Source organism: Bos indicus, chromosome 1 (assembly GCF_029378745.1).
Source record: "Bos indicus isolate NIAB-ARS_2022 breed Sahiwal x Tharparkar chromosome 1, NIAB-ARS_B.indTharparkar_mat_pri_1.0, whole genome shotgun sequence".
Classification (NCBI taxonomy): domain Eukaryota; kingdom Metazoa; phylum Chordata; class Mammalia; order Artiodactyla; family Bovidae; genus Bos; species Bos indicus.
The window spans coordinates 70754153-70781484 of record NC_091760.1 but is presented as its reverse complement, the minus strand read 5'-3'; the positions used below and the strand labels follow the sequence as shown (position 1 = coordinate 70781484).

Sequence of the window (27332 nt, the reverse complement as noted above, 5' to 3'; positions counted from 1 at the left end):
CAGTTTTACAGTTCAAAAGCTTCATTCTCTATCGAAAGTAATCACAATTGGGTGTGCTGATTTTATTCTTTCATTGGTTTTCAAATGAATTTTAGTTATTTCTTTTCTTTTTTCAGTTTATCTCTGGCGTTGCTGAATCATTTCTGCTTAGAACTTTATCTTTGCTCTCCAAAACATCTTTTAGCAGCTGTATACCTCAGTATTTTTAAAGGGCAATTTAACCTTATCTCTTCAAATAAAAGTAAGGTTCAACCCGTCATGGAAATGTATTCTATAAAAATACTTACAACTATATAATATATGTTCAAGGGTATTCTTTGCAAAACTATAAATATACCTATACTAGTTATGTTATGGCATAACCGCATAATGGAATATTATACAGCTGTTAAAGAATGAAATCAATCTTTATATAAATAAATTGTAGCAAACATTAAATTTAGAATGGATAAACAACAGGGTCCTACTGTATAGCACAGGGAACTATATTCAATATCCTGTGATAAACTGTAATGGAAAAGAATGTAAAAAAAGAATGTGTATTGTGTGTATAGCTGAATTACTTTGTATAGCAGATTTGCACAACATTGTAAATCAACTATACTTCAGTAAAAAATTTTTTAAAGGTAAATCAGTGTGGGCAGTTAGCCTGTTTTATTTAAAAATTAAAAGTTATCAATTTTTCACCCTTGGTCTTCCCTTGTGGCTCAGCTCTTAAAGAATCCACCTTCAATGAGGGAGACCTGGGTTTGATTCCTATGTTAGGAAGATCCCCTGGAGAAGGGAAAGGTTACCCACTCTAGTGTTCTGACCTGGAGAGTCCATGGGGTCTCAAAGAGTCAGACACAACTGAGCGACTTTAGCTTATGGGTTTCCCTGATAGCTCAGCTGGTTAAGAATCCGCCTGCAATGCAAGAGACTCCAGTTTGATTCCTGGGTTGGGAAGATCTGCAGGAGAAGAGATAGGCTACCCACTCCAGTATTCTTGGGCTTCCCTTGTGGCTCAGCTAGTATACAATCCACCTGCAATGTGGGAGACCTGGGTTCAGTCCGTGGGTTGGGAAGATCTCCTGGAGAAGGGAATTCTCCTGGAGAATACATGGACTATACAGTCCGTGGGGTCACAGAGAGACACGACCAAGTGACTTTCACTTTGACTTTTCACTTTCACCTTTCAATAAAGCTGAAATAAAAGCATAAGTAATAAAAATAAGTATATACACCCATATAAAAAGTTATAAAGTAATTGGAAATATACATATATTAAAAATCTGGAGACATTAAAATTTTAATGATTTTCATTGAGTTGGATTGTGGGAGACTTTTATTTGGTAAGTTATATGTTTTTGTAACTTTCCAATTTTTCATATTAAGCATATATTATTTGTATTAGAAAAAATAGAAAAACTTAAATGCATAAACCAGAAAACCAATTTATACATACTTTTTGAAAAATATGATTATTGCTTTAGATGTCTTTCTCTATTTAACTATGTTCTCTCATTACTTGTAGAAAATAAATATGTTATTGAACATTGATTTTATAAGCAAAATCAAGCATATGGTTGAAGTGTACTTCGTAATTTTTTCTTGAGGTATCTGAAGCTCACCAAAGGCTTTTCGAACCCTATAGTGGCACAAATTCAGCTAACTTACTCAGCTTCCATTTCTTTTATCAAATTCCTCAAGAGCATAAAGGGTTTTAGGGACATGTTTCAAAATTAAAACAACTTGTTAATTACATATTTATCTTTTGTCCTAAGACATTTAGAGACATTTCCTAGACATTTTAAGGCACATTTCTTTTTTCCTATTTTTGTTTATTTTAAATTATTTTGTCGTTTCAAATTCTGTATTATCTTTTTTTGGGGGGGTGGTTCCTAAACGTTTTTTTTAAGAAATGAAAGATCATGGAAAAGAATGCTGTTAAATCACAGCTTTTCGTAACACCAACTATTAGCAGATTAAAGTAATTGAATTTTAAAATTATAAATACGTGTGTTAGAGAAGCAACAGTAAGCAGAAGTGAGAATTTCTGTTTTTTCTCTCTCTACAAACATCACTTATGTATTAAAAAAAAGCCAACATTTACTGATTTTCCTATTTATAATTTGGAGATTATGGTTATTTAGGAACTTTGATAGAAATTCTCTAAAAAGCAGGTGTTAAATGGGCAAAGTTTGCTTAGAAAACTAGAAATAAGGGTAGTAATATAAAGATGACTTTAACTTTTTACCTTATATACTTTTGTATTATCTGAATTTTTAATAAGATACATGAATTACTTTATAATAGGAATGTATTTCCACTGGATGAAGATTTTTATTAATTAATTTTGAAATAACCACAGATTCACAGAAAATTGCTAAAAAATGTATTTATAAGAAGGTTCCTTGTAATTTTCACCTAGTTTCAGGCTTTAGTAAAACCTTTTTATTTCTCTTTTTGTATCCTGGTGGGATGCCCTTTCAGAGAAGGCGATGGCACCCCGCTCCAGTACTCTTGCCTGGAACATCCCATGGACGGAGGAGCCTGGTGGGCTGCAGTCCATGGGGTTGCTAAGAGTTGGACATGACTGAGCAACTTCACTTCCACTTTTCACTTTCATGCATTGGAGAAGGAAATGGCAACCCACTCCAGTGTTCTTGCCTGGAGAATCCCAGGAACGGGGGAGCCTGGTGGGCTGCCGTCTATGGGGTCGCACAGAGTCAGACACGACTGAAGCGACTTAGCAGCAGCAGCAGGGATGCCCTTTATAAATAGAAGTTGTTTGTTTTAATTCATATTATGCATTTATGGTCATTGTATATAAAGTAGAAATTTTAATAAATCTAAAATTAGAGATAGGAACTGAGTAGAGAGAGGTATGAATGTGTGCATGCTTATGTACCCAGTCGCTTCAGTCATGTCTGATTCTGTGACCCTATGGACTATAGCCTGCAAGGCTCGTCTGTCCATGGGATTCTCCAGGCAAGAATACTGGAGTGGGTTGCCGTGCCCTACTCCAGGGGATCTTCCAAACCCAGGGATTAAACCTGTGTCTCTTACATCTCCTGCATTGGCAGGCAGGTTCTTTATCACTAGTGCCACCTGGGAAGCCCCAGAGAGAGATATGGATTTTGATAAAAATGGAAGAATTAATAAAAATTAAATCATACATATTTAAGTCTGGATTCACTGTAAGTAAAAGCCCTTATAGTTAACCTTATCTCTGGTCTGATTTTCTGTTGTCCCCTGTGGGCATAGCAATGCAGAGTCTGTTGTGGTGGTAAGTGGCCCTGTGGAGCAGTGGGTGTGCCAGACCAAGAGGGAGTCCGGGATGCAGACTTTGTTCTTTATGTTGGTGCTCTGGCCACTGAGAGGTGTAGCCATGAAAACATCATCTCTTATGCAGCCTATTGTCAGCAGGAAGCAAAAATGGACAGGTAAGCTTCCCCCCCGAGACTTATTCCCAAGATCTAATATAAGAACTCTCAGGGTGGGCACAATATTGTAAAGTAACTAGCCTCCAATTAAGAAAAAAAAACTCCCAGGGTGTGGAGGGAGGTGGGTGGTGGTTAGGATGGGGAGACACTTGTGCACCTGTGACCGATTCATATTGACGTATGGCAAAAACCAGGACAATATTGTAATTATCCTCCAATTAAAGTAAATAAATTTAAAAGAACTCTCAAAGCGTGTTCTGAGTGTTTAGAGTACAGGGAGTTTGCATTTGCCAGATTACCCACCTCCAGTAGTAAGAAACAGCATAGTGCTTGGATGCAGGTATAGTGGGGAAATCAAGTTATAGGACTGTTATGCATATGGTAATATGAATAAAGAAAAAATCTACTGTCAATAGAATTTTCTTTGGAAGTGATGAATACCTCTCTAAGGAAACAGTTTGAACTTTAATTTTAGCACTTCTGTGCTAAACTTTAAGATGCTGAAAATAACTATTCACCTAATTTTCATATCACTTGATATGTCCTTCACTTAGTTATTTTTTAAAAATTTAGAATCCTCCTTTTTATTTATAAAATATTTCAAAAATTTTTTTCTCAGTGAAGTAGTCTTGAAATAAAGTTGTTATGTATACAGAGGATTGCCTGTCACACACCAGACAAATCAATTAAAGGCAGTAGGAATTGACATGTCTCGATATAGATTGTGTGACATTCTCAGATCTAAGAGAGTTAATGTGACTTGTTCATTGTTTGTAAGGACCATTGGTGAGTTCCTGAACATTCATCTACCAGTCAAAATACTAACTGACTTTAAAGAGCTATTTTACTTCTATCAATATCTAATTAATTTAAGGGGAAAAAGTGAAATTATTAGTAGAATCAAGTAGACAGTACAAATGAAACACTAATATATGCTTCAGAGTAATACTGTCAGTACTGAGGTCAAAATCAACATCATTGATTATGAAAGCAGTCTGTTAGCGTGATACCGTATACTTGTTGATCCATGAACTAAACTCAAAAATCTTTAGCTTCTGAATGCTGAGAATGCTTTAAGTGAAATATTTAATATATTACTGAAGAAGAAAGTACTAGGTGGTTTTGCAGATGTATATGTATTGTTTAGTATTCTTAGAAAAGAATATATGTATTTAGTAGAATGTTCAATTTTTTCCTGAGAAGCTATCATTAAATTTATGATATTTTATAATTAATAGTGTCTCAATATCAAGCAAATATGGTATTTGAAGTGCTGAATGAATAAGCTACTTAATAAAATGAGACACATCTCAAAGTAGATGTCTTTGAGAAATATATCTTCATAATAGCAATGTTGCAAAATCATGGTTCTTTATCTTAATTTGACCTAAGCCATATGGATTGTGCATACACCCATACACAATTTCATTTTTAATATACTGTTGAGTATCAAACATTGTAGAACAGTGTACATAATATGATTTCATATTTGCTTTAAAAAGCTGCTTATGGATTTGAACGTGCTAAGGTAAAAGTCGAAAATAATTAGGATTACCAGCTATGCTAATTTTTTCAGGAATACCCTTGTGTTAGACCTAAAAGCCCCATAACCTAGGAAATCCCTCAGTTCTGGGCAAACTGGGATTGAAGGTCACTCTAAAAATAAAACATCCCTTTTGTTAATAGCAGTTACTTGTGATAGTGGACTTTAGTGGTGGTAGGTTGTAAAATAAGGAATTTTCACTTAATTCTTCATACATTTCTATAATTTGGATATATAACTCTTTCCAGTGAGCTTTTATTACTTTTCGTAAACAAAAGACATGTTAAAGTGAACTTTAAAAACACAAAAGTAAACTTCATGTATTAGGAACAGAATGGGTTCCCTGTGGAAGTAGGGAGAGGGATATAAAATCCCATGTTGAGATGGGTCTAGATTAGTTCTTCTCTTTTTAGCACCTGATAATACTGAAAGTACTGAAAGTATTTAATTGTCTTTTAGGGAGAGAATCCAGCATAGGAGTTATCACATAGATGAGAATCCCATAGCCCAGAGATTTGTTTCACTTTCAAAGCCCTGCGGTTATGTTTCCTTAAGGCACTTGAACATTGGCTCACTTTAGGTAGGAATGACTAGCTGAAAGCCCTGCGGTTATGTTTCCTTAAGGCACTTGAACATTGGCTCACTTTAGGTAGGAATGACTAGCTGAAGGAATAAATGTTCCTTGTGTCAGTGAATCTGAAGCTACTCATGTTGTCTTCTCATACCTGGGGAAGATTCTGGTTTCTTAGAAGAATGTTGACATTAAAAGAAAGAGCAATATCTTAAGTTGGTGTTTTTGAATCTTTTATGATAGAAGCGGCACTTTCCTTCAAAACTGCTATATTGCATTAATTCATTCCATAAATATTTGAGTGCTTAATACGTTGCCAGCAGACTAGGTGAACAAAACAGGCACATGTACCTGCCTCGTGGAATTTACAGATTACAGCGGGAGTCAGGTACTAGTTAAATACAGTTAGAAAGAGACATGTGACTTCAAATATGATAAATACTTTGTAGAAAAAGGGTGCTGCGAGATAAAAGAGAACAAAAGGAGGCAAACATAATGTAGATGAGCTGGACAAAGAAGCCCTCTTTGAAGAAGTGAAACTTGAGATATAAGCTGACAGTTATCAGTATCAGCCACATAAAGAGCTGGATAAGAGCTTATGTTAGGAAAAAGCTGTTGTGTTGAGGATGAGAGCTTCAGGAGATGCACTGTAGGGAGAAGAACACAGGGCTGTTTTATTCTAAATGCTTAAGAAGTCCCTGAGGGTTTGAGCCTGACAGAGACATTTATTTTATATTTTAGAGGTCACCATGGCAACATTTCGGTGAGTAACTTATAGTCATAATTTTCTAAGTGTAAATCTGTTGTTTTCAAGTATGAAAAAAGTGCATTGTATGTTTGTTTTTGTTTTTGTTTTTTTTTTCTTTTTTATCTACATAAGGCTTTTTTTTTTTTTACCTACAAAAGCCTGTTACTTTGTAAATAGGCTATCAGTATTTGGGGAGATTTGTGATATTTCTGTGGTAAAATGTTAAGGTAGTGTTGGGAGAAAAAACCTTGGGGTTCTTTATATTGCTGTTTGGCACAGTTTTTGAAAGACAGTTAGATGCATGGTGAAATTGAATTACTCTAGGTCCCAGTCAGCTCTTGGATTCTTAAGTTCCAGGCTCATAAAGAGATATAGAATTCTGTAGATTCTAGAAGGTATAAAATACTGTATGAAAGATGATGATAGGAAGATAAAAAAATCTATGTTAGTGAAGGCATTGTTGGGACAGAAGGAGGAGGATAGTGAAATGGAAATAAGAGGGTTCTGTAACTTGTAGCAATCTGAATGATTTGCTTATTGTCTGTCTTATTATATAACTGTTTTCCTTCTCTACCTACTTGTCTGTCCCTGTGCCTGTACATAAAGTGAAATGCTGAAGTCAGAAATGAGTTTTGTGAGTAAAAATAGTGTTAGAATTTTCAGTTTTCCAGTTCATTCCCTTTTTTGGTACATATTGACCTATTTTACAAATTCACACTGAAGTATAATTAACTGACTCTATCCTTTCATGGGAACAAGTGTTGATTAGCTGTATCATAGGGAAAAACAGGTATAAGTCTTAGAAATAAAATATAGTTAAAGTTAGATATTATGTTATAAAATGACGTTTGATATTTAACAAAGATTTTTTCTGACCTTAATCAGTTTTTGTAGAAAAATATAGGTTAATAGATATCATAGTACACACTGTTCTGGAATATAATTAAAAATTCAATGTCTGTTTTAACAGGCCAATAGCAGGATATGCTAACCTGTGTCCAAATATGATCTCTACCCAGCCTCAGGAGTTTGTTGGGATGCTGTCCACAGTGAAACATGAGATTATTCATGCGCTGGTAAATTTTGCTGTTAACTATTATTCTTTCCTTCATGCCTTGAGTTTTTGATTATAGTCTCATTTTAATTATATATTAACATTTAAGATTATGTGGCTTTTTAGATTGTGTTCAATAGAACCTAGTTGATTAGACCTCTGCCAATAGCCGACAGAATTTTTAGTGATTAGGATAGTGGCTAGGTTAAGTTATACTACTTAAAATAATTAAAGTAAATCCATTGGGTAAATTGGAGTTTTGAAAAAATGATTAAGCTTCTTAAGAAAATACTTAGTAATTAAAAGTGATACCTAGGGACTTCCATAGTGGTCCAGTGGCTTAAACTCTGCGCTCCCAATGCAGAGGGCATGGGTTCAATTCCTTGTCAGAGAACTAGATCTCCACATGCCTCAACCAAGACCCAGTTCAGCCAAATAAAGTAATAAATCTTTAAGGAAAAAAAAGTGATAACAGGTTATAGATCTGTCTTCTCTCTTTTAGAGATCTCATTTCTAAAAGTCTTCTTGATCTATTTAGGCTTTCTAAATTTTATATATACTAACTGATTCAGAACTTCTCTTTGCTTTTCTCCAATCAGTCCAAAGTACTAAACTTTTACACGATGTCTGGGGAATTATATGAAGTTGCCTGAGACCTAGGAAATATCTTCTTGATGTCTTTCATGTGTTTAGAAAATATAATAGATGGGAGTAAAATGCAGTGATTAAGAGAGAGAATAGATCACACAGATGTAGGTGTGAATTTCCTTAGCTTTACTGCTAAAAATCTTAGGGGTCTATTAGAAATTATTTAGCCTTTATAAGTCTCCGTTTCATCTATAAAATGAAGATAGTAGTACATATTAGAGTGGATTTTTTTTCTTGAAGGTTAAATAAGATAAAGCATATAAATGGTTTAGCACCATGCTCTACATAGTAAGATATAATAAAATTAGTGGCTATTATTTATTAGTCTTTTTTCATGAGCTATCATGTATGATTTGTTTAAATCAGCAAATACCTGAATAATACAGTGAAACTCTAGTGTATACAGATAGCACTTATGTTTTTCAAGTAAGGAGATTCTAAAACGAATCATGTTTTCCTTTTACTAAAAAAGTAAGTCGAACCTGCTATCGTGATGAAAGACAAACATCATTTTAAAAAACATTTTCAGCTTTAAGCTCCAAAAACTGTAGATACTTGATGCTGAGAGAACCAGAAAAAAAAAAAAAACAGCAGGTTTTAAATCTAATGTATAAGTAAACATGAATGCAGAAGTCCCAGACATGATGTAAATTGGATTATAAACAGGCAGGTCACAAAAGAAAAGGTCCAGTTGGTCAAGAGGTATATAAGAATATATTGAGATTTATTTTGGCAGTTAGGGAGTCTCAGAGTCAGACACCATTGAATGTAAAAGCATGCATGAGAGTTACTATGTACATTGACTTTTTTTTTTTAATAAAAATAGTGAAAATTTATTTCAGGAACAAGATGAAATAAATGAAGCACAACTCAGCATCACTCAAATGGTGTAAATAGAAACTGCAAAAAAAAAATTCAGTAATTTTGCTAATGTCTAATTATGATGGAAATGATTCTAAATTTGACTGATATTTATTTATATTGACAGGAAAGTTATTTATATTGACAGGAAATCAACTAACTATATTGTCATAATATGTACATTGACTTTAAGGTAGTAATTACCTCTGGGAAAAGAGAGAGGAGAAAGGGTTAAGGTAATGGGCCTTCAACAATATTCTGCAGTGTTTTTGTTTCTTTAAAAAAAAGTCTAAAGAAAACGTAGCAAAACTTACATCTTAAATCCTCTTAAAGAGTAAACATAAATTTCTTTTAGATTTTTAAACTTTTTTGTATATTTGTATTTTAAAAATTGCAAAAACCTAAGAAATTAAGAATATTAGTTTGTCTCAAAAACCATCTGGAGGATGGTAAGAATTAAATGTTTAACAAATACACTTATTCTCTATTAAGTTATATATGCTCTAACTATCAAATATAGTCATTCCTGGTACTTTCAATACTAGATATGCCTTCTGAAATGTGTGTGCTTAGAAAAATTTTGAACTTGATAGGGAAGAAAAAAATGTGGATTTAGAATATTCTAAAGGATGAGGCACATCATACTATTTTAAGCTTTATATTACCTCAATGAATTGTATATTAAAAACTATTTAGATTTTCTTAGCTGACTCCATTAAATATCCTTTGCATCTTCAGAGAGTAAAAAAGAAGAAATGTAGGAATAAAAGAATACTATGGATTCCATTAATTATTTTGGCAAGCCTTGAATGATACAGAGACCACAGTTATATAAGCAAAGAAATTTGCCAAATAAATTGATTACATGATCATTTGTGATTCTTAGTTATTTAAATATAAACTATAGCATATTTTCAATGTTAAAACATACTTAAATTAGTAGTTACAAAAGTGCTTTTTTTTTTAGTCATTTAGGTTAAGAAAGAAAGTAAGAAAAGAAATCTTACTCATGAAATAGATGTCCAATCTCAGTAATTGTCTTTTCTTTTTTTGTCCATTTCCTCATTTTATTTGGGAGGGGGGAGAATAGCAAATGGGACTTTGAATACATTTATATAAAGTATCTATTATCTTATTAAAATTGAAGACTTCTTAAAAATATTGTCTAAAAATGTGATTATAGACAAATTCACATTGTAAAGAAAATCTTTAGAAATACAGATGATTTTACATGTTACCACCAAAATAACTACAGCTAACACTTCTATATATGTTTCCAGTGTTTTTTCCAGAGTATACATCCCCCTAAATATGCATACATTTACAGTCATTTTTTAGGTATAGATATATATTAAGTATGGACTTTGGGATCAAAGTCTTTGAATTTTTATGAGTATTCTTACGAGTACACTTGCCTGCTCTGAACTGTATTGTTAATTATTCTCAATAGTAGCATTCCCTGGTTGCAGGTGTAGAGTTTATTAGTAAGTTCATGTAAAGAAGACCATCTGTGATAAACACATCTTTAAACAAATAAATGTGTTGTCTATACCAACCAAAGAATGTCTTTTCTATTGCTTTTAATTTTTTCACTTAGAATTACCTCAAGTAATTGGAATTTAAAATTCATAATGTGAAATAATTTCAGTCCTACTCCAGTATATCAAGTTCCTACAGAAGTATTCCCATGATGCTTTTATGTGGTTCTATCAGTGTTCTCTTTTGATAGTGGCATGTTGTAATAATATATAGTCAGATTTGATATTTTTCACTGTAAGACATTTTGAACTTTTTCTTACAGGGTTTCTCTGCTGGGCTGTTTGCATTCTACCATGATAAAGATGGAAATCCTTTAACTTCAAGATTTGCAGATGGTCTCCCACCTTTTAACTATAGGTATTTGGGTTTTTTTATTCTTATTCTCTTTTAGGAGGATGCTAAGACTAGAACCTGAGAATTCTTATATGTTAATTTCTACAAATAATAGTGGCTTTATGGCTAGCCTAAGATTGTATATCCTATATTATTATAACAAGATAGGATATGAGGTTATTTAGCTTTACCTTTTCATTTCACAGATGAAACAACTGAGATGGAGAGAACTTAAGTGACTTACCCAAAGAGTGAAGACTCTTCTTGCCAGGCAGAGCTCTTTTCCACCACTCTGTAGTAGCTTGTATTACTTTACAGGAGAGTCAGGCCATGGGAGAGTATGGGTTGGTTATATTTTGGTTTATTAATAATTATTGTCTATACATCATATTGTTTACATGTTAACTGTAAACTGTATTTTACAGTTTTTTAAAACTATATTTTATTTCTCATGTTAGCAGTGATCTAGAAGTTCAGGGCCTAAAAGAAATAATACTAAGAAATACTAAAAAAAAAAAATGATTAAGAATTTTATATAGACTATCAGTCACAGAACTATAACCATTTACATGGATTTATATATCTAATTTAAGAGCACATGTCCACAAAAAGACATATACATGAATGTTAATGGCAGTTTTGTTATTAATAAACAAAAAATGGAAACCACCCAAAGGTCTATCAATAGAAGAATGGGTAAATAAATTGTAATTTATTCCTATAATCAAAAACTACAAGGCACTGAAAAGAACACATTATTGCTACATGTAATAACGTGAACGAATATAGTAGTTATAGGGTTGAACAAAAGAAGTCATAGTCTAGTTGTATGGAGTTTAAAAACAGTCCATGATAAAAGACAAATGAGTAATTTTACTTGAAGCTGTAGGCTATTAAATGCTGTGCAAGTTGAATAGATTGAGAAGGCACATAAAGAAACCTCAGGGTACTGACACTATTCCATAATGAGAGTAGTGAGTGGTAAACAGATATAGAATAAAAAATTAATTCTCATATGAAGATCTCCATTTAGGTAGCTTATTGTTCAGTTGCTCAGTTGTGTCTGCTTTGTGACCCCATAAACTGAAAAGCACACCAGGCTTTTCTGTCCTTCACTGTCTTCCTAAGTTTGCTCAAACTCAGTGTCCATTGAGTCAGTGATGCCATCCAGCCATCTCATCCTCTCTCATCTCCTTCTCTTCTCACTTCTAGGTAGCTGGAAGTGCATAATTATTAAAAACAGATAATACTTTACTCATCATAGTACTTTTTTAGATTACATGTTAAACAACAAAATTGTTAGAAACAAAATTATAATGTAGAAATAGATGTTTTACTTCCTAGATTGTATTTGTTTGGATGGCTGGATGGCATCACCGACTCGATGGACGTGAGTTTGAGTGAACTCCAGGAGTTGGTGATGGACAGGGAGGCCTGGCGTGCTGCAGTTCATGGGGGTCACAAAGAGTCAGACACGACTGAGCGACTGAACTGAACTGATGGAAGAAGTCTGGTCTTTCCTAAGAATTGTGGTCTTTATGGGAAACACATAAATAGTGAGAGTGGGACCATCTATGTAGAGAGATACCCATACATAAGAACCATTATTAAGCTGATAATTGCAGTGCTTTCTTACATTTTGGATATTCCTTAAAAGCAGAAAATCTTACAGTATAAATGGAGATAACAGAGTAATAAGAAATTCAGATGGTAGACATAGAAAGAGTTGGATTTGGCCCTCACCTTTTTATTTGGAGAAACCATTAATCTTGAAATGTGAATGGTGAAGAGAATATTGGGATTATTAATACAGTAAACACTGTTTCTTTTCTTTTTGGCTTTGTTCACTATTTATATTTAAACATTGCCTTGCTGTGGAAAAAGAAAAGGAATTAAGAATAATCTTTCTAAGGCATGAGTAGACGAACAGATATACAGCAAATAAAACAAAGGATTAATAAGTAATGGTTATTGTGTATACAGTATTTACCATATAATTCTTTGAATAATATATAAAATCTTCATAAAATAATGGTGGGAAAACTAATTTCTTTATATTCTGTTTTATTGTTGAGAATGAGAGATTCATAGGGTCAGTGGTAGAAGTAATCTAGGAAAAAGCCAGAAAATAACAGTGCGGGTTATAGGCAAAAGTGAAAATTGATGACCATTATAGTTTTCTATAATAAATATAACACTTTTGTGGTAGTACTTTTATTTGTGCAAGATAGATTTTCCAAGATGAGATTGTTTTCTCCCATTTACTTATTTTTTTTATCATATTTTTGCCTTGCAGAAAAGTTTTTAAATTTTATATTATTAAATTTACCTATTTTCTTGCTTAAGAAAGTTTCTTCTGCTCTAAAAGATTACAAAAATATTCTAAATTTTTTTCTGGTAAATTTATTATTTGAATTTTTATGTTCATAGTTTTAATCCATTTAGAATTTATTTTTGCTTCATGTATTTTGGGGTTCTTTTGTAAGGTATATACATGTTTATTATGTCTTCTTGGTGGACTGACCCTTTATTCATTATAAAATGTCTCTAGTAACAATTTTGTCTGACATTAGTATAAATGTTCCAGCTCTTTTTTTGAGTACTATTTGCATGATACATGTTTTTAATCCTTTTATATTCAACCTATTTGTATCCTTGAGTGTGAACTGTGTATCTTGTAGGCATAGTTGAAACTTTTTTTTCTTTTAATACATTCTGCCAGTTAACCCTGTTCCGCTCCCTCTGGCTGCCAGGTTGCTGGTTTTCACCATGACTGTGGGTTGTTGGTTTTCAAGGCTGCTATAGAGCTGGAGAGAGGGCATGGGAAACCGCCACAAAGCTTGCTGTTTTTACTGAAACTCATCCATTTTTCTTAAATAAGTTCTTTCTGGATTGCTGTAAGCCTTTGGTTAATTTCCAGAGTTCTGAAAAAAATTCATTTGGCTAATTTTGATACTTTGCTCATTGCTTTCATGAAGTTCAGTAGTCCTTATTCTGCCATTTTTACTGACATTTGTCTGGAATTTATTTCTGTATATGGAGTAAAATAGGGATTTTATCCCTAAAATAGGGATTTAATTTTTTCTTGTTGGGTAACCAATTATAAAAAATATAATTTTCTTTACAACACAATTGTTAAGTAAATTATACTTTCTCACTAAGTTAAAGGGCTTCCCCAGTGGCTCAGCAGTAAAGAATCTGCTTGCAATGCAGGAGACACAGGTTCAATGCCTGGGTTGGGAAAATCCTCTAGAGAAGGAAATAGCAACCCACTGTAGTATTCTTGCCTGGGAAATCTCATGGACAGAGGAACTTATCCTCTCATGACAGAGGCTACAGTCCATGGGGTTGCAAAGATTCAGATACAATTTAGTAACTAAACAACAATAGCAAAATTAAGTTAAAATGTCACCTTCTGTTAAGTCTTGTTATATACAGTACTTAGATCTCTCTCTAGACATGCTTTTGTTTTATGCAGTAAATTTATTAAGAGGAAATAATTCACTGTCATCTTAGCCCAGTATTAGCTATTTGAATTTGAGCAGGTTACTTCATCTCTCTAAGCTTCTGTCTCTCTATCTGCAAAGTAGTGATGATAATCTCTTAAAGTTACTGAAAAGATTAAATTAAAAAATGCTATCAAGCCTTTGCTTGTACTTGGTGTCAGATACAAGGTCAGATATTTTAATTTCATATTGATATTCATAAACACTTCTACATTTAAAGTGACAAATTTGCAAGAAGGACTGTATTTTTATTCTTTAATTGCAGTCTTGGATTATATCAATGGAGTGATAAAGTAGTTCGAAAAGTGGAGAGATTATGGGACATTCGTGATAATAAGAGAGTTCCTCACACTGTTAATCTTCTAGTAACACCTCGTGTTGTCGTGAGTATTACTGAGCTTCATGTCTCATGAGCCATCTGCTCTTCTCATTCGTTATGGTCCTTTCTTTACTAATCATTATTGTTTAAGAACTAATGATTAAATTTCAAAGCTTGTAGTAGGAAACAGGGGCTTCCCTGGTGGCTCAGAGGTTAAAGGGTCTGCTGGCAATGCGAGAGACCTGGGTTTGATCCCTGGGGCGGGAAGATCCCCTGGAGAAGGAAATGGCAACCCACTCCAGTATTCTTGCCTGGAGAATCCCATGAGAAAAGAAAATGGTGGGCTACAGTCCACCGGGTCACAAAGAGTCGGACACGACTGAGTGAGCGACTTAACTTAGTAGGAAACATAAAGGCAGTACAGTAAAGCTGCAGGCCAAGAGATATCTGAGGAAGAAAAATTTAGCAATGACTTAACGGCTCCATTCTACCCACTGCTTTAAGTTGTTACACCAGTGCTCCGTTGTGATACCCCTTAGAATCACTTGTACTGTTTGCATAATTGCTGGTCATTTCATTTGGAATCAGTTTTATTCAGGAGGGTCTCCAGAGGAACAGAAGCAACAGGATGTGTTTGTTGAGAGAGAAAGAGATGAAGAGATTTATTTTAAGGAGTGGCTGATGTAGTTATGGAGGTTTATTAGAGAGTCTAAAATCTGATGAGGTAGGCTGGCAAGCTGAAGAAATAGGGAAGAGTTGCAGTTTGAATCCAAAGACTGGCAAAATTCCTTCTTGCTCAGAGGTGAAGTCAGTCTTTGTTCTATGAAGACCTTCAACTGACTGGCCCATTTATGTTACAGAAAGTGATCAGCTTTACTTAAAGTCCACTAATTGAAATGTTAATCTCGTCTAAAAACACCTTCACAGAAACATTCAGAATAATATTAGATCAAATATGTGGGCACTTTGCCCCAGCTTGGTTGATACATAAAATTAATCATCTCACTCGCTTATTTAATGACAGAAACCTGTTCTCCCTACCTGCTCTCTTAACTACATACAGCTCTTTCTGACCTCTGAACTTTTGTGCTGCTCTCGGAATACCGCACATCCCTGTACTTCATACTCTTAACTGTGATGTACAGATGAAACCAAAAGAACAAAATTGTTTTCTAATGAACAACTTATTTTTCTCAACAAAGACTATGTCCATAATATGAGCAGTTTATACCTATGTTAAAATCATTGTTGACACAAAAGTTACAAGTGGCAATCATACCAGTCTTTAACTTTTTAAATATATGACTTAAAGCCAAAATCTTCAAATGGAGGAAAAAATAATAAGAGAATAGTAGTTCAATAGCAAAGAAAAGTGCGACGGTGTCAAAATATTTAATTATATTAAAAGCTATATTTTTAAAAGACATTCTGTCTTTTAATCAAAGTAATTCCTTAGTGGCTACTTTATCTTATCCAGTGTGATAAGGAATTTGCCATTATGTTGTACTTTTGTGGGTTTATTTATTTATTTATTTTCTGATTCTTAGGATGAAGCACGAAAACACTTTAACTGTCCAATTCTTGAGGGAATGGAACTTGAAAATCAAGGTGGTATGGGCACTGAGCTCAACCATTGGGAAAAGCGGTTATTAGAGGTCAGTTTATTTGAAAATGTTACTAGACATATTTTTTCTTTAAAAAAATAGACAGATACACTAACGTAGTTTTTTTTTTTTAAATAGGTTCATGCATTTATGCAGCTTTTTCCATTTAACCATATACTTTCCAAGGAATTACAGATGCTTCTGCTGTAATACAGTGTATGCTTTCCTAAGCAATCTCTTTCTTCAAAATAAAAAATAACAGTTTGTGGGAAACACAAATACCAAGTCATTAACAAAAGCAATAAGTCATAATAAAAGTACTAGCTCAGTCTAAAAACACATTGTATTTCCAATAAATAAGCTTCTATATTTATTTACTTGAGTATTTCTTTTACCTTAAACAACAGCAAAAAGCAATGGGGGATAGATGGGAGACTATAAAGCTAAATAATGGGGACAAGAGTAAAATGTAAAAAGAGTAAAGTGTACAAAAACTGTGCAACAAGTACTTCTAAGAGCCTCTGGCCCTACTGAGCCAATTGGAAGAGCATGGAACTTCATGCACAGCACAGCATTCCTCTGTTGCTGTGTTCAGGTGTCTTAGTGTATTTTGGTTTTTTGTTTGTTTTTTAATTTTTATCTTATATTGGAACAGAGTTGACTAACAGTGCTGTGTTAGTTTCAGATATACAGCAAAGTGATTCATTTAGCTGCTGTTGCTCCACTGCATAAAACATTAAAATCCAGGAGAAATCATTATGAACCAACATGAGTCCATCTTATACTGATGTGATTCCCTTATTTGCTAGTCTCATATGAGCTCATTCACATTACAGAAGTACATCCATTAGTAGAATATACTTTATACTTGGATCTATTTATTTTTAAATAGCTACATAGTGTTATATGTGGAGAAGGAAACGGCAACCCACTCCAGTATTCTTGCCTGAAGAATCCCATGGACAGAGGAGCCTGGAGGGCTACAGTCCCTGGGGTCACAAGAGTCGGACATGACTTAGTGACTAAACCACCATAGTGTTATATGAATGTGACAATAATCCTATGTCAGTGAATAATTATGTTTTAAATGTTTTATCTTAAAAATGTTATAATGAGTGATTTATTTATATCTTCAGTGCCCTACAGGAGTGGCATTCCAGTGTGTTCTTAGGTTCAAAAAACAGTCAGTCAAACCTGTGAACCCTAAACAGGTCACATTCAAAAAATACTAGAAGGATACAAGAGAGAAAGTACAGTATGCCAGCATGGCAGTCAGGCATTTCTCTTGTGCTCTGCACAGTAATCTAGGCTATCATCCATGCCTCTTCCCCTCTCTCTCTGGCTCAAACACAATAAGCACAAGACCGTAACAGGTGTACAAGAACCAGCCTGGTTTAGAAGTACCATGTTACAAATAAGGATCGGCATTGTTTTTTTTAACAGTTTCATAGACTTAACTTCCAGATACCTGTAAGGGACATACCCGTAAGACTCACTGCACACAGAGAAGTCCCAAACTGTGGCTAACCAACAGGTATTCATGTTCATCTACAATAATCCCAAGTCCAGAAGCATATCTTAAGTCATGTTGCCTAGTAACACAGTTGACATTCCACCTTATTAGGTTTTCAGGGGAACAGAACTAGAAAGTTAATGCAAGATCAGATCTGTTTATGTAGAAAGAAGAATGGAATTTCTGGATCAAAGGAAGTTTGAGCAAACTCCAGGAGATAGTGAAGGGACAGGGAAGCTTGACATGCTGTAGTCCATGGAGTTGCAAGGAGTCAGACACAACTTAGCGACTGAATGACAAATATACATTTTTTAGAGGTCTGTTTAAATGAGTAAACGGTTGCAGTTTACATACATCATGATCCTAGTTAGCAAAATTATGAAAAGAATGAAATTAGTGCTTGTACTGACGTTATCTGGGTGACCGTGAAGTAACAGTGATAGAAACTTACGGAAGACATGTACACTTTTATCTCACGTGGGAATTTCAGTTTCTTTATATTCCTTAAGCGGTCTTTCTCAAGTGATTCTCTTTAGAAAGCTACAGATGGGCCAGAAATGAAAATTTACTTACTTTTCAACAGAAGACTTGAAAGTAGTAATTTTACTAGTTTCATTAACTGCTGCCTTTCCTCTGAAATCAACTTTGTGTTCTTGAGCTGTGTTTTAAAAAGATGAAATTAAAGTACTTGAAATGGCAATCCAACGTTCAACATAAAGATTAACAAAATATGGGAATTCCCTGGAAGTCCAGTAGTTAGGACTCCATGCTTTTGCTGCCAAGAACATGGGTTCAGTTCCTGATCTGAGAACTAAGATACCTCAAGCCATGCAGCACACCCCCTACCCAAAAAAGAAGAAGAATCAGCATCCCAAAATACAATGTACTTTCATAAGTGACAGTGATGTCCAACTCTTAGCGACCCCATGGACTGCAGCCTACCAGGCTCCCCATCCATGGAATTTTCCAGGCAAGAGTACTGGAGTGGGGTGCCATTGCCTTCTCCAAGTGACAGTGAAGTCCTTACCATTAGGTGACCTCCTGGTAGGAATTTTATTATATATTAATTAAGACATTGGGTAGACAGTAGACCTTGATGATATTTTGTATCCCTCAGGCAACTCCTTTGACCCTATGATTTTGTGATACTTGTTTTTCATATTAGTATATATTTTTCTGATCACAGAGTATAAAAAGTTGGTTATAAAAGCATTTTCAATTGTAATTCAAGCAAGTATTCCATTCTCCTCTCCATTATCTGGGCATCTGTCTCAAACACCAATATTACTTTGCCTTAATAGTGTAATGTTTTTATAATATTTCTTTTTTTTTTTAATATATTTCTGTTTCCATATATTTATCTTCATTTTCATCACAGAGTTCTAAATGCTAGTTATCTGTCATTACAGGGAAATTGTACACAATATAGATATTTGAGGGAGAGAGTAGATTTTGCTTTAAGCTTCAGTCTGTCATCTTAAAGAAAGCTTGTATATTTTACTATTTTAAATCAACATTTTGTCAGTCTCTCACACCTTCAACGTTTTGCCTGTACATCAAAGCAATCACGGAAATTATTGGGAATTGCAAGGAATCCAGTCTTCTAATTAAAATCTGTTGGTGATTTTCAGAATGAAGCAATGACTGGTTCTCATACCCAGAACCGAGTCCTCTCTCGAATCACTCTGGCGTTAATGGAGGACACTGGGTAAGACAGCTGTGAGAATTTTACATGAATTGTTTATTAAAATGAAATGAATATTAAGATTACTATTAAGATGAAAAGAATATTAACTTAAGCAAATATATTTTACACTGAAGATAAATATACCTGTGTTTGTTTTTTTTTTAAATATACCTGTTGTAAAAATTTTTTTCAGTTAGCTATCCATTACCTATATCAGCTCCATTCATTCATTCAGTAAATGTTTGAGACCCTGAGGTATGTAATAGAGTAAAACTAAATCCCTCATAAATAAATAGATTTTTTTTTAATAAATAGAGGGCATGATGATATGAAGGAAAAGCTTATATAAACAGTATTTTTAATTACAAGTGAAATTGATTTATGTAGAGATTCCTGGTTTTTAAGGCAGTAGAACTTTCTTATAAAGCAACAGAATACTGTTTTAAAATGAGTCCAATGGGAATCTTTTTCTTTGTGGGCTCTTGGGTTTATTTTGATGAGTCTCAGTTTTGATAGCTTCCTTGCTCTTTAGTATGGCAAGATGTACCAGACTGATTTGCCCATGCTCTGTATTCTAGATCTGGCATCAGCCAATCTTCCAAGGAGCACAGGAATGCTCCTTTTGATCAAGAATAGCTTTTGGAAATCGCAATCTAGGGACTCCGTTAATTTCTACTGGGTTGTCCTTGTTTCTTACAGTTTTCAGTGGACCAAGTAGGGCAATTCATATTTTTGAAAAGAAAAAAAATGCTGGATTCCTTTTAGCGCTATTATCACTCTTTCCCATTTATCCCTTAATAAGCAATGACCAACAGAAGGGGTCCTGCTGCTCTATTTTTCTAGCCCTTCTGTAAATAATGCTGGTTTCTTTAACATACAGGTAGGATGCAGAAGCATCTTGGAGTGTATGAATCACTAGGGAAATCATGGCACTGGTTAATTTTAAAACATTTCTTCCATTTTCTGATGCAACAGAATTCCAGTTTTTCTCTCATTCTCTCTGTTTCATTGCCTTTTATACTCCTTGTCCCACACCTTAAACATTTTCTCCTCTGTGACTTATATCATCTTTGAAAGTTACAATGGAAACATGATGTGGTTTAGTGTTTTTCAAATATAAAAGCACCCTCAAGTATTCATGTTTCCCTCAAGACTAAAGGTTCCAAGTCCCTGCTGCAGTGATCCTGTGCAGCTGGGACTTTGGTTGTAAATGTTCATCTGTGGGGATGGTCACTAAAAGCCTTTTTGAGGTCCTAGTTTGCTCATTGTTAAGATTTATAATTGATACGCTGGAGTTGTTTTTTAAGTGACAGTAATATAAAGTGCTTTGTTTGGGTTATTTCCACAGCTGGTATAAAGCTAATTACAGCATGGCTGAGAAATTAGACTGGGGCCGAGGAATGGGCTGTGACTTTGTCAGGAGGAGCTGTAAATTCTGGATTGATCAGCAGAGACAAAAGTAAGGATGCATTTCCTCTTATTGTCTTTGCTAACAGTTTACTTCTGATTTTGTTCTGTATCCAGTGTCCCTGTTTTCAAAATGTGGTGTGAACCGTTTAATTTCAAAATGTGTAGAAACCATCCATGGTTCCTTTTTTAAAAAAAATTTTGGCTATGTTGGTGTTTTGTTGCTGCACTAGGGCTTTCTCTAGTTGCAGCAAGCAGGGGCTACTCTCTAGTTACGGCAGGCAGGGGCTACTCTTCGGATCCAGTGCATGGACTTCTCATTGTAATGGCTTCTCTTATTGTGGAGCACGGCTCTAGTGCGTGGGCTTCGGTAGGTGTGGCGCGTGGGCTTAGTTGCTCTGCAGCATGTGGGATCTTCCTGGAACAGGGATTGAACCCATGTCTCCATTGGCAGGTGGATTCTTTACTACTGAGCCACCAGGGAAGCCCTAATAGGGCTTTTGTGAAGCAAAATTTTTTAATTTTGATTAATTTAAAATGATCAGTTTGTCCTTTTATAAGTCATACCAGCGCCTGATTCCTGACTTCAGATTCTGATTCGGTTGGTATGGGGTGCAAGGTGGGCATGGAGGTTTTAAAAGTTTCTCTAGATGATTCTGATGTGCAGCAAAATTTGGGAACAACAACACTAGCAGATCAGGTTGTTGTACTGGAGTTAACTAACTGTCCCAAAAGTAGCTGCAGTGTTTCATGTTACTGCTTATGAACAGCTTTCCTCATAGCAGGCTTTTAACTCAGACCTCAAACTCCTTAGTAGAAACTCTGAGTAATTAAAACTGCTTTGAGACCTAGCCCAGATGAGAAGAGTAAGACTAACATCTTCAACAGAAGAAGTGCTTGTTACCAGGTATTTCTCTAATGGGCAAGGCACTGACCTTGGAGAGAGAAGTTTAAGTCCCATCACCATCCCTCATCAGCTATATGATCCTGGACAAGCTAAATGTCTCAAACTATTTATTTATCAGTGAAATGAAAATACTAGTTCTACTTTGGAGGGTTTCTTTAGGAATAATGATATTGTATACTAGAATGCGGTCCACTGGAGAAGGGAATGGCAAACCACTTCAGTATTCTTGCCTTGAGAACCCCATGAACAGTATGAAAAGGCAAAAAGATAGGACACTGAAAGATGAACTCCCAGGTCGGTAGGTGCCCAATATGATACTGGAGATCAGTGGAGAAATAACTTCAGAAAGAATGAAAGAATGGTGCATGAGATGGTTGGATGGCATCACTGACTCAATGGACATGAGTTTGGGTAGGCTCTGGGAGTTGGTGTTGGACAGGGAGGCCTGGTGTGCTGTGGTTCATGGGGATGCAAAGAGTCAGACACGACTGAGCAACTGAACTGAACTGAGCTGATATTATTTGAAAGTTCTATTAATCATAAAATGCTGGACTTGTGTGGTAGCCCTTGTTCACAGCAATTAGAGAAAGTCTGCATGCAGTAATGAAGACCCAGTGCAACCAAAAATTTTTAAAAATCAATTAATTAAAAAAGAATGTTAAAAGCATTGAAATTGTAACAGAAAAGACAAACTCTAAAATAGACTTCTAATATCTTCTTTAGAGTTTGATACCATGGTATTTTTATCTTTGTCTGCAGGAGACAGATGCTGAACCCTTACTGTAACACACTCAGAAGTAATCCATTGCAATTAACTTGCAGACAGGACCAGAGAGCAGTTGCAGTGTGCAATTTGCAGAAGTTTCCAAAACCTTTACCTCAGGAATACCAGGTAACACTTGTTTGGGGCACAGTTTCAGGAGTAAACCTTTTAAAAAGAAGTCTCCATTTTGAATTGGAAGAGTGAATTAAGCTCTTAAGTTTTCAATTTGTCAGGCTCCATTTGTTTTCTGTAAGTTAGAAAAAACTGAAGTTTTACATTTCTTTATAAACTGTGTTAATTGATAGCAATTAACTGATATCTAGCAGTGCCTAGTAGTAGTGGTAAGAGACATTTAGAATATTTATTTTAATGTATTTTTTAAACTATTTCTTTTTGTTTCAAAAGTCTTCATCTTTATATTAAAAAAAAACAAGGTTCTTTGAAGAAAGGAACTGACTGGGAAGACAAATATATCCTGCTTATATGCAGGATCTTTTAAAAAAATGATACAACTAAACTTACTTTAAAGTTTATAACTAAACTTTATTTTAAACAGATACAGACTCAGACTTAGAGAACGAACTTATGATTACCAGGGAGGAAGGGTGAGAGGAGGGATAGATTGGGAGTTTGGAACTGACATGTACACACTGATATATTTAAAGTAGATAAACAATAAGGTTAGATAGCATCACTGACTCAGTGGACATGAATTGAGCCAACTCTGGGAGGTAGTGGAGAACAGAGGAGCCTGGCATGCTGCAGTCCATGGGGTCATAAAGGGTCAGACCCGTCTTAGCGACTGAACAACAGCAACCAATAAGGACCTACTGTATAGGACAGGGAGCTCTGCTCAGTACTCTGTAATAACCTACATGGGAAAAGAATTTGAAAAAGAATAGATACTTTATATGTATAACTGAATCACTGTGCTGCACACCTGAAACTAACACAACATTGATCAACTACACTCCAATATAAAATAAAAATATTTTTTAAAAAGAAAAAAGTAACTGAAGTACTCTAATCCAGTTAATTAGAAGGCTTGGAATTTCTGCTCTAGACAAGTTTGCCTAATGGTATCTAAAAGGTGAAGGCAGTGGTCCCACATGTTCAGTCTGAATCTCTGATGTAGGCTTTAAGCTTTTTGTTGAAGTGGCTATTTCTAAAAAAGCTTTAACACTGCCTGCCATTGACAAAGGAGCCACAAGTCAGAAATTATCTCAGAAGTGAGTTTAAAGTGATTGCTTCTAAATTTTGAGCTTCCTACCTGTTTATAACCCCATTGAGTGCTTTAGACACTGTAAGGCAGTGACTATATATATATTTCTGCACTTAGTACTGTACTTCAGTGAGTTGGTATGAAGTGTGAAGTCTTTAAAATTTTTCTGGTACCTTGTTCCTTTGGTATTTCCAAATATTATATATTATCTCATTGATTTTCTCATGGGTTTTTCAAATTTGTCAAAACAACATATAAATTAAGTCTCCTAAAAACATTTGAAGTACATTGTATTTAAAACATCTTAATTTTATGAATTAGTTTTATGTTTTGTCAGCTCTTAAAACTCTTTCTATGTATCCTTTTAAGACATTAATCAAATTTGTCATCTAATAAAAACTTAACTTAGACTAATTTACTTACCTTGCTTATTTCTAAAACTACTACAACCTTGAAATACCACAAATAACACAAAAATTAGTCTTTTTGTGTTTACTCTGTATTAAAAAAATAGATTAATATCTCCTTTGTATTATATAGCATTAGAGGGATGCTATAAATTGCCTGTGGGCTTCATATTGATTTTATAGAATGTTTCTTACTCTCCTGCCTTCCTAATATATTTTTCTTTGTAGTACTTTGATGAACTCACTGGAGTACCTGCAGAAGATCTGCCTTATTACGGTGGTTCAGTAGAAATTGCTGACTACTGCCCTTTCAGTCAGGAATTCAGTTGGCACTTAAGTGGTGAATATCAGCGCAGCTCAGATTGTAGAGTACTGGAAAATCAACCAGGTCAGTAGTTTAGTGAAGTTAAATGTTATATACATATGAAAGTATATATAAGCAATATAAAATAGTGTATATCAACAATATAAAATAGACCCCAGAGCCAGATTGTCGGAGTTTATTTTGTGATTCCACTGCCATCTACCTGTTTGAAGTAACTTCACTGCACCTTAGTTTTCTCCTGTGTGCAAAGGAGATAATACTTGTCCCATAGAGTTGTGAGAATTAAATGAATTAATATAGTTCAGTGCTTAGAATTATGACACATAGAAAGAATTGTTAGCTATTAGATACACTTGCACATTTGTGTATATGCTACCATAGTGATACCTTATATTTGCATGACATTTTTCTCATTTGCAAAGCACTTTGATTTTAATCATTTCATTTTATTCTTCTAAAAACCTGATAAGAGACATAGAGAAGATACTATGATTGAATTTCACAGATGAGGGAAGAGATATACTAAGTAATATCGCTAATTGATGTCAGTGCGAGATCTTCCAATGCAGAACTCTTTTTATTATATCATATTAGGTATCCTATTTTTTCCTCTCCTGAGGAGTGTGCATTTTATGCTACTTAGACATAACGTGTCATTCTGCAGATATCAGAATAATACTGTTGTCCCATAAGTAGTAAGATGTGTTGCCATCTTATTTATTCTCTGTTAGTATATATAAATGATCAGGTCATCAAGGAAGTAAACTGTATGGCATTTTTTAGAAAATGGTCACTGTGTGCTTTGAAGACTTTAAAATACTCATAAATAAAATAAATATAAAATTCTGTTTTATTTTATATTTTTTTTCTTAGTTTATACAATTAAGATTTTTAAAAACTGATATAAAGTTTTATCTCTATAATATTTCAAAATGGACTAATTGAACCATCTATTTTCAAAAGATGAAACTTGTTTTAAGTGTAGAGAGAGAAAATTATTCCTAGGCTTTTTTTCTCTTTTTTAAAAAATTCCTAGGCTTTAAGGACTCCACCCCTTTGTCCATTAGCCATTTAGAGGTCATTTAGTCTACCCCATAACTTTGTGGGTTTGTGCTTAGTCTAAGACTAGATCAGCCTATCATTTATTGACTTCCAGGAGATGGCACAAGTTGAAAATACAGGAACATATTGCAAAAGTAATAGCACTCCCCAAAAAAATCTTCATTATTTAAATCATTGGCCTCATCTTATCATGGGTCACTTGGGAAGTGACTCCTAATTTAGACCACCACTGAAGGTGATTCTTAGTGCCATTTCCTCTGTATATTTAACTTCAGTGCTCTCGGCCCAGTTTTATCTCTTGTTTCTGATAGAATAGTTTTCTCCTAATTCCTTTATTGAGAATCCAGTTTGAGTTTGGAATTTCCTCTTTCTTTTAATTTTTTTAATTGACAATTTCCATGAAACATGTTTGATTTTTAAAGCAACTTTTAATCATAAGAGTGTAGCCCATCAGGCTTCTCTGTCCATAGGATTTTCCAGACAAGAATGCTGGAGTAGGTTGCCATTTCCTTCTCCAGGGGAGTCTTCCCAACCCAGGGTGAACCCAAGTCTTCTGCATTGGCAGGCGGGTTCTTTACCAGTTGAGCTACCAGGGAATCCCAACACTAACGAAACACGTGTGATTTTTAAAAGCAACTTTTAATCATTAGAGTAGAATGCTTCAGTTTCTTATTCTTTGAGTCCAAAGTCAATTTTTAATAAAGAAAACTTCTCTGGTTTGCTTCAGACCTTTTTAAAAACTATGGTGCTGAAAAGTATGGGCCTCATTCAGTTTGTCTAATTCAGAAATCAGCATTTGTCATGGAAAAATGTGAAAGGAAGCTGAGTTACCCGGACTGGGGGAGTGGATGCTATCAGGTAAACCATATGATTGTTAATAATTATACCAAATACTATATAATTGTATCTCATTATATGGCTTTTATATTTTCAAATATATTTTGTATCTTTTATTTCTGCTGTTTACTACTTTAGCTTATTTATTGTAACTATTAGTTTGGATGTTTTTGTTTTGTCAAAATATTGTCATTTCTTTGAGAGAATTTGCCTTTTTCTGTTTGTTTAAGTTACGCAGTTACTGTATATCAACATGTTTTATAATAATTTTGCTTTTGGGCATATATCCTAAGGAAATATTAGGGAATATGTAATTTTGCTCTTAAAAAACTACTTTGTAGTGGAAAAAGACTATAATCTTGTAAAATCTGAAGAAGGCATGTATTTAAGAATTAATAAATCAACTACTGGTTTTCAGTAGATTTTTTTCTTTGAAATTAGAAATCCAAAGAGAGCAAACTACTATTTTCTTGATTTATTATCTGCCTGTCTAGTATTAAATGACTATACTACCGTAGAACTTACTGAGATGCAGGCATTCTGTAATTTAGGAGCATCCAACCTAATGAATGGAGAAGGCAATGGCACCCCACTCCAGAACTCTTGCCTGGAAAATCCCACAGACAGAGGAGCCTGGTAGGCTGCAGTCCATGGGGTCGCTGGGAGTCGGACACGACTGAGCAACTTCACTTTCACTTTTCACTTTCATGCATTGGAGAAGGAAATGGCAACCCACTCCAGTGTTCTTGCCTGGAGAATCCCAGGGATGGGGGAGCCTGGTGGGCTGCCGTCTATGGGGTCGCACAGAGTCGGACATGACTGAAGCGACTTAGCAGCAGTAGCAGCAACCTAATGAATATTTTATACTCTACTAATGGATGTCAGGGAACAGAGTGTGATCCTGAAAACTGAAAAATAAAAATTCATTGTGCCATTTCACCTACAAGAGCTAAGTGGACTAATGTATCTGGCAATTTAACTTTTTATTTTTAAAGTTTCTTTAAAATTAACTTTTTTGGTAACTGCTTTATTGAGGTATAATTCACACACC

At 34.5% G+C, this 27332-nt stretch overlaps 1 protein-coding gene across 3 annotated transcripts in view; it reads left to right on the top strand.

The window, feature by feature from the left end:
• Nucleotides 1-27332, top strand: part of LMLN (leishmanolysin like peptidase) — a 50257-nt gene that overhangs the window by 9839 nt on the left and 13086 nt on the right. The window contains exons 6-16 of one of the 3 annotated variants that reach the window (XM_070788947.1): nt 3247-3425; nt 6281-6302; nt 7307-7363; nt 10652-10746; nt 14494-14611; nt 16095-16202; nt 19296-19372; nt 20700-20810; nt 22425-22557; nt 24286-24445; nt 26172-26302. In XM_070788947.1, coding sequence (XP_070645048.1) covers nt 3247-3425; nt 6281-6302; nt 7307-7363; nt 10652-10746; nt 14494-14611; nt 16095-16202; nt 19296-19372; nt 20700-20810; nt 22425-22557; nt 24286-24445; nt 26172-26302 — 1191 coding nt within the window. Of the gene's footprint in view, nt 1-3246; nt 3426-6280; nt 6303-7257; nt 7364-10651; nt 10747-14493; nt 14612-16094; nt 16203-19295; nt 19373-20699; nt 20811-22424; nt 22558-24285; nt 24446-26171; nt 26303-27332 lie in introns of all 3 variants that reach the window. The other 2 variants (XM_070788945.1, XM_070788952.1) reach the window with 2 other exon arrangements.